Source organism: Mytilus californianus, unplaced genomic scaffold (assembly GCF_021869535.1).
Source record: "Mytilus californianus isolate M0D057914Y unplaced genomic scaffold, xbMytCali1.0.p SCAF_8, whole genome shotgun sequence".
Lineage (NCBI taxonomy): Eukaryota > Metazoa > Mollusca > Bivalvia > Mytilida > Mytilidae > Mytilus > Mytilus californianus.
In genome coordinates this window covers 11,236,935-11,249,152 of record NW_026262734.1, presented here as the reverse complement: position 1 = coordinate 11,249,152, position 12,218 = coordinate 11,236,935, and the positions used below count along the sequence as shown (strand labels likewise).

Below are 12,218 nucleotides of genomic sequence, written 5' to 3'. Positions count from 1 at the left end.
GATTTCTTTTTTCGTACTTGTACGTAACTCAAAATCGTCACTGACAGCATTGTGTTTTCTTCTATAAATATTGACATTGTACAAATTGAAGCCCATATTCAAGACGTTTCTGTATCGTCAGATTACTGTCTTATTGATTAAAGATGAATGTAATACAGAAAAGGCCTTAGGACGCAACACATTTTTTAAGCGTTATAATTTTAATTTTTCTATTTTATAATGCTGAGTCGTTACCGCTGCTGGCGAACTGTTTGTTCCGGAGGGGATTATCCCATCAGCTCACTTATCGGTGATTCGGTACTCATAGGATTTATAACAAACTTTTGCAATGAAATTATCCAATGTTTAATTGAATCATAATAAAAAAAGAAAGATTTAAACTCCCTCAGGCAAAGTTGGTCTTCGTTTGACGTTTTAAATCATATAGCTTTCCGCATGTGTAGGTAGTTATACATTATTGGCTTTTTGGTGGACTGAGTTTTCCTGATGAAGGTAAATCCATACATATGGTTCGGATGCGACAAAGTATTATTTTCATTTTTCTAGCAATAGGTCGTACCATCTGATGGTGGACTTTAAGTCCAAAATGACATCACCAGTTTAATAGTCGATTGTTTGGCCCTAAAATAATTTATATCATACTCTTTAATGATCCCTTGATAAATTGAGAAATTGTTAAAGACCTTTTATTCGAACTCCTTTAAATAAAGGCAACAGTAGTATACCGCTGTTCGAAACTCATAAATCGATAGAGATAAAAACAAATCCGGGTTACAAACTAAAACTGAGGGAAACGCATCAAATATAAGAGGAGAACAACGACACAACAAAAACACAACATGAAAATGTAACACACACAGAACATGTTTAAGCAAAGTTGATATTTGATTGATTTGGCTATTCTTTTGTGACCCTTCTGATCATATAGGTCTTCGCATGTTTAGGTAGTTATAAATCATTGGCTTTCATTTTTATTTTCGGTACGCGCGTTACTGATGAAGGTAAATCTAGATTAAATTTGTACCAAGTCAGGAATATAGCAGTTGTTTTTCACTTGTTCCGTTGATTGAAGCGTTTGATTTTGTCAGGTTTAATGGACTTCCCCTTTTTGTATTTGCCTTGGAGTTCATTATTTTTGTTATACTTTTTTAGCCCTGCGGTTGCAACAAATTTCGTATTTTCATAAAATATAGATAATATATTTATATCAAATTTTATTCCTATTATAGACAATACCATATAATTTCTAAGTTACTTTTACTTTGATCATCTTTCAAAAAAACAGATGCATTTAAAAGCTACGTAAAGGAAAGTGCTAGTTGGATACAAAACACGTGTAAAATATAGTCTGTTCGCTGGGTATTTCTATCTGTTCGTACACTTTAAAACAACCAAATTGAAGACTAATAGGTAAAACCAAAATAAATTAACAAAATAAAGCCCAAAACAATAATTAAAGATTTGAATGTAGTTATATCTAATATAAATAGTTTGAAACTGATATTTAATTAAAAAACACAAACAATATAACTACAGAATTTCTTCCACATTCAAAAATATACCCTTTGGTATAATATATTGGTAATGATAACATTGTTTTTAGATTAAATTATCATTGACTTACCATACTTTGATTTGCATACAGCAATATTGACTGGTTTCGGTGACGAATATCCAAAGCCCATCCTCGAAAAATAAGTGTATTATTTCTGCTACAAGGTAATGCTATATCAGACATTTTAAAGCACATGCCGGAAAAACTGTACGTGCTGTTTATATTATTCACACCAATGAAATAAAGTGAGCACGAAGGATCAATATGATGCCCATCGGATATGATATGGAATGTTTTCATATCTTGTGTAAATTCAAATACGCCACATATGCTGGTATTTTTATATCTTCCTCAAGAAACTGGAAGTATAATTTTATATAGTACAACATGTTTTATAAAATTGCATAACATTATATCATTTTATTTTTCTCATTACAATGTCAAACAAAAAACGAGGTTTGCCGCGGTGTAAAACCTGCTTCAACTAACCGTCTTCATTTGTGAAAGCCCCGATTCCGTGATCCTTTTGTGACATCACAGAAGGCCACATATCATTGAACTTTTACTTAAAATGTGTAACATGACGGATGCTTATAGAAAAAGAAGCATCTGAGTTTAACCCGATTCCCGGTTGATTTTGTGTTGCTTATAACTTAGTTCCTGTGAAGCGTTTTGTGGACTGTTGACTGTCTTTTTTGATAATATGTTATTTGATTTGTTATTTCGATCTAGGGTTTTGATTGCCCCTTGATTTTTTTTTACAGATATTATAGCAGAACTATATAGTTGCAATAGTAATTGCTCACTTAACATACAAATAAGAAGATGTGGTATTATTGCCTATGATACAACTCACCACCAGAGAAGTTTACAATTACAGGCCACCGTACGGCCTTCAACAATAAGCAAAACCCATACCGCAAAGTCAGCATCAAATGTTTAGATTTTTGTGCAATGCATAACATACCAGTGTATGTAGGGACGTTTTGGATTTCAATGAACGTAATATATGTATTACTGGGTAAATTTCTAAGTCAAGGATTATGTCACAACAAATTACTTTAAACCTTTACTTAACTCTTTCAAAGATACACAGATTTGGTTTGAAAGTTTGGCTGTACCTGTAGAAAACGTATTTTAAACGGGATAGCGTATGCAAATTTTTACAATGATGTTGTTTAATGAGCCCGTAAATTTAGACACGATTCAGTTAAACCTATCAATCCTTTAAATAAGCTTGTTTTAAAAGGTTACTAATTCAACACTGTAATTAGATCTTCGAATTTTATTTTTACCGGTATAAATATTAATTTTGTTATCAATAAATAAAAACCCAACTAAATATTATTGTTATACACATAATTGCATTTACGGTCCTACAATCTGTCGATATCTATATTTTGGAATTGCACAACGGCAAGTTTTTATCTGACTATTAATGACGTCTTTACACTAAATAAATTTGATGATTGGTGTGTACTGATTGCTATTTTAGTCTTAGATACATGATGTTTTTTATTAGTTGTTTTTGGATTAACTAGCTTTCAGCAATTGCGAGTACTCACAGACCTGTACTTTGGGTCTTTTGTGTTTTTATCAGATTTTTCTGCTTTGTTTTGATCTGATGATATAATCCTTTTTCAGCTGATTTTTCATATTCTTGTTTCAAAATTCCAATAGGGAATATACATTACATTATTGTAGTAATTCAACGTCTTAAAAATGGTTTATGTACTACAGTTATGATATTTTATAGTTTTTGTTCTTATTTTGTACTGTTAACACTCTGTCCCATGTTAGGGAGACGGTTTTGCGCCATCAAATATGTTTAACCCCGCCACATTCTGTATGTGCATGTCACAAGTCAGAAGCCTGTGGTTCAGAGGTTGTCGTTTGTTACTGTTTATGATATTTGTTTTCATTTATTGTGGTGTACATAAATCAATTTCTCGTTTGAATTGCTTGACACTTATTATTTGCGGCCGTTTTACAGCTTACCATGTGGTAATGATTTTGCTCATAGCCGAAGGATGTACGGTGACCTATAGTTGATAAATTCTACGTCATTTTCGTCTCTGGATGAGAGTTTTCTCATTGGCAACCATACCACATCTTCTCATTGTTATATAGTATACATACAAAAAATGTGATAACGAAAATACTGATTTATAGGTAAATTAATAAAGGTGAAGTCTATACACAATTCAACATTTCAACGCACGAAATGGTGGGTTAAATATAAGATGGAAAATTATGTTGATATATTCTTTCTAACGTTTAATCAGAGCGTTCGATATGAACACACACATTTGGTTTGTGTGTCTTTGGTTTGTTTATGTGAGATAGCATACTATTGTTAAGAATAATTTACCAATGCATTCTATAATTCTAAATAACTTACTGTGTCATTTTTTTTTTCTATATATCTTACCATTTTCATGTGTAGAATATGTAACTTCAGTGGTGCCGATAGCCATACCAATCAACAAAACGTTAAAGCAAAAACATATGACAACCATTTTGGAGTATTCCATTGAAATATATCAGTTTTTCTTCAAAATAAAATAGTCTTTTTGTTATATTTTTTTGTAATTTCCTGTAATATTAGACATACTATTATGATAGAATTACAACAAAAAAGGAAGTGATACAATTGAATAAGGAGGACGAGGACAAACCAAACTCGACGAGATTTAAACAGTTTTTAAACTTAAACAAAATGTAATTTTTCCAGCAGACGAAACACAGAAAAAGAGGGAAAATCTACAGAGGCAGCAATCACAAACCCTCAGTTCAAAAAACCAGACAACACACATGAGACAATAGCTAAAATGAAAACGACGAAAAGACAAACAAAGGTATCAAAATTACTATAAATAATACAAGAAATTGAGTAACACAAACTCCACCAACATGGGGGTGAACGCAGGAATTAACTAAACAAACCATTTACAAATTTGTTATGGTTCAAACCATACAAAGAACAATGAAAAACACTATTGTAATCGCTAAAATGAACTTGCAAATTAGGTTTTTATTATCATTAAATTGATCGAAGATCGTATGACGTGTACCGTAGCATGGACTATTTCGGTTGTCATAATTTCGTTTTTTTGGTGCATAAGGGAAAAGTGTTTAATTAACATACCAATATAAAACATTAACAAAAGAAAAAATAAAATTTGTTTTTCGGTAATTATTATTTAGGTTTATAGTTATCCAATTTTAAGAAACTTAATTATCAAACAGCTTTTTAACTAACTTTGTTTCTTAGATAGTTACCAATCTGATAATACGAGTAATGATATACTATTAAGTCAAACAATAGCTGATATCAATTCGTAAAATTAATCAGATGACATTCATTATTTAGATATATAAAAGAGGGACGAAAGATACCAGAGGGACAGTCAAACTCATAGATCGAAAACAAACTGACAACGCCATGGCCAAAAATAAAAAGACAAACAGATAAATAATAGTACAGATGACACAACATAGAAAACTAAAGACTAAGAATCACGAACCCCACCAAAAACTGGGGGTGATCTCAGGTGCTCCGGAAGGATAAGCAGATCCTGCTCCACATGTGGCACCCGTCGTGTTGCTTATGTTATTACAAATCCGGTAAATAGTCTAATTCGGTAAGTCACATTCGTTAAAAAGGAAGGGTATTGTAGTTACGACATAAGGAACATATCCGATATCATCTGTGAAACGGTTATTCCATAACGGTCAACCAACTCGTGATGGCGTCCGTAAAATTTACGAAGGGATGATTTCAACTTCACCATTTGGAACTCTTGGCTTAATAGCTTCCTTGTGAGCAGCAATCCTCTATCAAGGAAATCATGATAGGAAACACAAGCCCGGAAATATCGTATCAATTGGGAGATATGTACTCCGTATGCAGGCGCTGCTGGAATGTTGCTACATAGAAATGGAAAGTTCACAATTGGGAAGCTGAAATCATCTCTTTTGTCGTAAAGTTTTGTTTTCAACCGACCCTCATTGTCAATTTCTAGATGTAAGTCAAGATATGAGGCAGACTTAACTGTATCTGTAGTATCCTTTATCTCTAGTTCGATGGGATAGATTCGTTCAACATAGTCACCAAATTTTGTATTATTTAGTGAGAGAACATCATCTATATAGCGGAACGTAGAGTTAAAAGATATTGCTAACTTCTTATCTTTCTTCCTACGAAGTTCCTGTATGAAGTCAGCCTCATAATAATAAAGAAACAAGTCGGCAAGAAGAGGGGCACAATTGGTTCCCATTGGAATTCCGACAGTCTGTTGAAAAAGACGTCCTCCAAACGTAACAAATATGTTGTCAATCAAGAAATCAAGCATCTTGATAATGTCAGTTTCAGATAATTTTTTGTTTGAATCAGAGTGATTCTTTACAAAGTAGGATTTATCCCTCCCCAAGACAAGATACTTGTATCTACGTTCGCCATTCTTTTTAATGAAACAAAGTAATACCAACTCTTTCAATTTGTCTTTTAGTTTGGAATGGGGAATACTTGTGTAAAGTGTAGAAAAGTCAAATGTTTTAATACTATTGCAAGATGAGAGAGTCTTAGATTGTATGTACTCTAAAAGATCTTTGGATTTTTTTAGTATCCACATCTGATTCACGCCACCTCTAGAATAGGCAGTTTCACAATAACTTTGGAGCCCGGCTTTGATTGCTGATAAAATAGATGTTAATAATTTAGAAAGAGGTTTCGTGGAGCACTTGGAAGACCCAGCAATATACCGTTATTTGTAAGGACACTTATGTAGTTTAGGTATCCAATACAGTGATGGATGATCCAGTTCTTCATCTTTGGTTGAAATTCCAAAGGAACATAGAACAGACTTATGATTATCCAGGATTTCCTCTTTGGTAAGTGTCGTGAGGGTATATGTTGAGTTTCCAAGTGAATTGTCAATACCTAATTCATTTATCAAGCAGTTTATGTAATGATATTTACACACAAAAACGATGTTGTTTGGGGCTTTATCTGCGGGGACAACAACATATTTGTCATGGAGGTAGGACAAGTGTTTTGCAACATTTGGGTTTTTAAAAATTGATGTAGCGTTGGTATTGATATGCCCATTTAGTTTCTTAATTCGGATTTGTATCAACGACCTCACAGCCTTAATCCATTCGGAAAGAGTATCTACGTCTTCTTTCTCGCGTTTAGCCCATTGCCTGGCATAATCCTCGACTGAATCCATCAGTATTTTGAAGTTGTATTTTCAATTGATCGATTTAGGCTCACGATATTTCGGACCTTTGGATAACAAATTTCGCAGGGAAGTGTTATTGACAATGTTGAGGTCTCCGGTAATAACGTGGCCAGCCGGATTATATGTGAATTGGGAACTAGCACAGGTGCAATCAGGAGGTTTAGACTTGAAGTCGTCAATGTTGAGATCCTGCAAAACGTGTTTGTAATTGAAAATTTTAGTTGCAATTGGTTGGTATAGGTATAAGAAATTATTGGTACAGACTGATCTTTAAAATAAGGAGGTACTTTTGACTGAACTAATTTATGATGAAGGATATTGCCTAAGTTGACGCCATCGAGACCTTTGTTGGCAAAGGAAAGTTTAAGAAAAGATCTTTTCTCTTTTTCATCTTTTCTAATGCGAACTGGTTTGAAAAGTCTGTGACTTGCAATATCCGAAATTATAGCTGTAAGTTTGCATTGGTTTGAATGAGGGTTTGTAACAGTGGTTTCCAAACATAAATTGAACAGAGAATGCAGTTTTGAAAGGGGTAATGAATACAGTTTCGTGCGAATGTGATGAATACCTTTACTTTTATAAATTTTGACTTGGATGGAGAGTTGTCTCATTGGCACTCATACCACATCTTCTTATATCTACTAACGGCTTCTGTATAAATGGCAGCAAGTCATTAATAGAGACATCATGCAAAGTAGGTGATGTATAATGACGAATATAAGGTAAGAATATTAAATAACTTAATAGTAAACTGATCTCTTTAACTTTTTCACAAGGTTAATAGATTATTGTCACGACACTTCTTTTTAAAATTATTGAAACACATACTTCAATAATTTACAGTCAATTCTATTGTCAAATTTTTAAAGTACTAGGAAATACAACAATCTCTTCTCTTCGACATCCAAGCATACTCTTCGATTTCGGATGTTAATGTTATAAATGCTAAAAAATACTTAATATATTATTTCCCCCTTTATGTCATCAAGATGTATATATCTCCTTGGCATTATAAAGGGTTAACAATTTAATTTAATTTAATCACAGGGTTTCACATAATAGATATGTTGTCAATAACAAATTTTATTGAAAAATCGGAAATCAATGTCTCTTTGGTTATGCTACACATGCTACAGGCCAAAATATTTGAAAATCCAAAACCTTCCACAAACGTTGCAGAGCGAACCAAAAAAAAAGAAGACAGGTACACATAGATGGACAAAGAGCTCATAGAATTGATGTTTTACTACTTAACTAAAGAGTCAAGGAATTTTCCGAACATTTGAGTGAAAACAATCAAAGACATGTACCTAATGTCTTAATGACTACAGATAAAAACGACAAACATGTCTTCAATTTCTAGAGACAGTTTCTAATAATAAGGCAACTTATTGGTTATTGAGAATAAGAATAGACCAAATATAACTTATATGATATCGAGAACAAGAAAAAACGACGTCTAGAAGTCATCTTTAGGAGGGACCGAACCCTCATTATATGTCAATTTTACATGTTCACTTGTTATGCAACTACATTCAAGGATATGTTTAACTAAATATGCAATTTGAATTATATTCATGAATAAATATAATACGATATAGATATAAGGTATATCAATTACCTACACGATTCAATGAAATATGAATAACAGACATTTGACCTAAATTAATACCCGTGATATTTAAATGATGTTGTTGGGTTGTACACTCGAATGTTTTAAGTGAATACATATAGAATTGAAACGGATTATATCTATAATACAACAACATGATAGAATGCTTATAATATGGTTCAAGCTGCTCTCTTATCAATGCATGATTGTTTTATTAGTTGTTATTGGCTTCAATTGATATTCTATAGTGTGTCTTTCTATGTTGTGATGTTACACTATTATTTCAGGTAGGGTGAAGGTTGGCGCATTGGTTGCATTTGTTTGCACCTGTCCTAAGTCAGGAACCTGATGTTCAGTGGTTGTCGTTTGTTGATGTGGTTCATAAGTGGTTCTCGTTTCTCGTTTTTTATATAGATTAGACCGTTGGTTTTCCTGTTTGACTGGTTTTACACTAGTCATTTTGGGGCCCTTTATAGCTTGTTGTTCGGTGTGAGGCCGTACTTTGACCTATAATGGTTTACTTTTACAAATTGTGACTTGGATGGAGAGTTGTCTCATTGGCACTCATACCACATTTTCTTATATCTATTTGAACTATCAGTGAATAACTGAGAGTACTCTCAAATACTTGAAGATGTACTTTCACCTTGCTATTGGTCTATTTCTAAATGTGAATAGAATAAGGCCATTATCATTTTTAACTGGTATATGCTTTAATTCATGCACTTATAAATATAAAAGGAAATTTGCACGGCCTTTTCGGGTTTTTATAATTTATAAATCGGATTTAAAGCACCAGATAATTAAAATCTGTGTTCATGCTCAATGCACACAAAAAGTGCACACTTATCCTTTCAGTGAACATATTAAAATTGTTTAACAACGGGTTTCATTGTCCTCTGTGTTATCATAAACGCTGCAAGAAATTAGATCTTGAAAGAAAATAAAAATTGATTTGTTTAGCAGGAAGTTTACGGAATTTGTGGTATGCCTTTATACAGGAAGTTTCTAATAGGTCGTTCCGCTCTGTATTTGTATGGTATATCGTGCAATCAGACAAAAAGTTTAAGAGTTAACATTTCTTACTAAACAATCACGTGAAGATGTTGAATACCATAAGGTGATAGTTTCCATAAATTCGGTTTACCGTAGTACAATGAAATGTGAAAAATTAGATATGCAATTCAACGCACCAAAAGTCAATTTTGATTAATATTATTTAAACATGTCAACATTGTTATTCTTACATTGCTATTGAACTGTAATTTAGATAAAATCAAGGATACCCATAAATATGACACATATTCTCCAAATGATAATGCCGCACCAGAATTAGTTCAATCAGTGATATATATATATATATATATATATAGATACATAAAAGCTTCAAGGATATTAAGCTTTCTATTGAATTGACAATGTTGACAATAAAATACTAGAATCATATGAATTTTTAAACAAATGTATTGACAACATTTCAAACTCCAAATTAATCTTACTTACGTTCAAGACGTTCACTTGGTATAGATCTCCGATTATTAATGACAAATACTAAAGCTTGAAAGCTTAAATCTCTCAATGCTTTTTCAAAGTTAAATTAAATAAAATAAAATTAAATTACTTGTTACGAGAAAAATATAAATTTGGCATTCCCAGAAAAATCAATGTAGATGAACATCTAACAAAGTCAACCGGGAACATTAATCACACAGCTAAGGTATGGAATGCAGTATTTTAAATATAAAGACACACAACTGTGTGTTATATTATATAAATCTACCTTTTGGTATTCACGTTTTAAAAGGAAACAATATTTCAATAAAATGAATGGGTAGGATGTTTTTGTCTCACTATGTATTATGTATTTACTAAGTAAAATGAATTGCGTTACGATAGACAATTAAAAATAATCAGAAATAACATACGTAATAATAATACTGCAACCAGAGTTTTTGTTCGGACTTTAATGTACCGGAAGAACACACACCTATATTGCATAGCATTGAAAAGAGGGAAGATGTGTACAATAAGAAAAGTTTGGTCGTAAAAACCCAGTATGGTCACAATTTTGGTAAAACTTAAATTTTCTGAGATATATTCAAGACAATGCTACAACAACGAGCCTTTTGTTCTGATTTGTGCCTAAGTATTACAAAAAGGTTAAGGGATCATAAAAAGGGGGTTACTGACATGTCGCCATCTAGAGCCTTTTGATGAAAAATACGAACGAACGTAAAGGGAGCATGTATTATATTCTTACAACTATACTGAGAGTCTATGCTTTATCCTGTTATTTCTGAATGAAACAAGTCTTTAAAAATTTCAGCATATCGCAAAAAAACACGCATTTAATATCTGAAAGAAAAACAGTTTGAAATACACATGATATTTCAAACGGGTCTTTCGTATGATTCGTCAAGCGTACGTACCTTTCGTCAAATTGTAAGAAAGCTCTATTGTGTATAATAATGATTTTATCAGAGCCAATCCGTTAATGCGTGATGTCTTATCACTTGATGTAGCTTATCAACGTATTTTATAAGAGTAATACGACGGGTTTCCGATTTGGAGCAGGGTCTGCTAACCCTTACGGAGTACCTAAGATCACCGCCATTTGTTTTGTTGGGTTCGTGTTGCTCATTCTGTAGTTTTCTAGGTTGTAGTTTGTATACGGTTGTTTGTCTTTTGGTCGTTTTTAGTTTTGCCAAGGCGTTGTCAGTTTGTCTTCAACTTATTATTTTCAATATTCCTTTGGTATCTCGCCCTCTCTTTAACATGCTTAAAGTAATGTTCATTTGGTTTAATTTAAATATTTGCCTAATCAGTACATACATGTATTAGGACTAAACCACGGATAATAATAGGGAGCTATTAAAAATAACTTGCCATATAAACGATTGTACATATTATAGGACCCCTAAGACTTCATTTTCTTCATAAGCATAAGTTTGATTAATTTGGCAATAACCCTAAGGAACAGCTTGTTAAATTTGTTCAGGTAGACTTATGTCAATGTTTGGGTTGAAATGAGAACCAAAATGAGTTTGTTCTTCACATTTTGGGTTCTAGATTGGTGCAAATATATATTTGTTTACCCTTTTCCCCTCTTAAGCGGTAATCTTCTACATAAGTTCACAACAAACATACAATACAATAAACAACTGTTTTTTATACACTTTATTAGCAGCTGTATTCGTTTTTGTTTTGTGTAATATAATTTATGCTGTATTGTCTTCTCGGGTGTACGGTTGATTCAGGATCTGATGATCCTTCCAGATCACTTGATTTTATTGTTGTTGAGCAATGGTAGCATTGTCAAATTTCTATCTTTCTGTGTGATATTAGCACTGCATCAAAACAATAGCAACAACAACAACCAAAAGAGATATATAGACCTGTATAAGAACTATATCAAAAATAGATGCAGCAGAAACCAAGGGGTATAATTGACGACTGTTCGTCTGATTTTTTCTGAACATAAATATATATATAAGTCTAGAGATTTGCACAACGATACTAATATAAGATGGTATTATACGAAGATGTTGTTAATAAATCGTGTTGACAAATATATCGTGTTGACAAATATATTTGTCAACACGATTTATTAACAACATCTTCGTATAATACCATCTTATATTAGTATCGTTGTGCAAATCTCTAGACTTATATAATTGTTTTCCTTATCTGCACAGTATCGTCTATTCTAGACGATCCGGTACATAGTAAATTTGCTGGTTGGTCCATTTTATAGACTTCTCTCTCTCTCTATATATATATATATAAAACGTCTGAATAATAGTCAAAG

At 32.5% G+C, this 12,218-nt stretch overlaps 2 protein-coding genes across 4 annotated transcripts in view; both read right to left on the bottom strand.

Moving 5' to 3' along the window:
- The window catches only part of LOC127712355 (uncharacterized), a 70,770-nt gene extending 68,915 nt beyond the window's left edge, over positions 1-1,855 (bottom strand). The window contains exon 1 of the mRNA XM_052218729.1: positions 1,625-1,855. Coding sequence (XP_052074689.1) covers positions 1,625-1,855 — 231 coding nt within the window. The remainder of the gene's footprint in view (positions 1-1,624) is intronic.
- LOC127712352 (uncharacterized) overlaps positions 1-10,389 on the bottom strand; it is a 143,248-nt gene extending 132,859 nt beyond the window's left edge. Inside the window, exons 1-2 of one of the 3 annotated variants that reach the window (XM_052218726.1) lie at positions 10,336-10,389; positions 3,987-4,107 (exon numbers count right to left, since the gene is read on the bottom strand). In XM_052218726.1, the coding sequence (XP_052074686.1) occupies positions 3,987-4,089 (103 nt within the window). In that variant the 5' untranslated portion in view covers positions 4,090-4,107; positions 10,336-10,389. Of the gene's footprint in view, positions 1-3,986; positions 4,108-9,913; positions 10,127-10,335 lie in introns of those variants that run through there. The other 2 variants (XM_052218723.1, XM_052218724.1) reach the window with 2 other exon arrangements.
- Between the last annotated feature and the right edge of the window lie 1,829 nt (positions 10,390-12,218).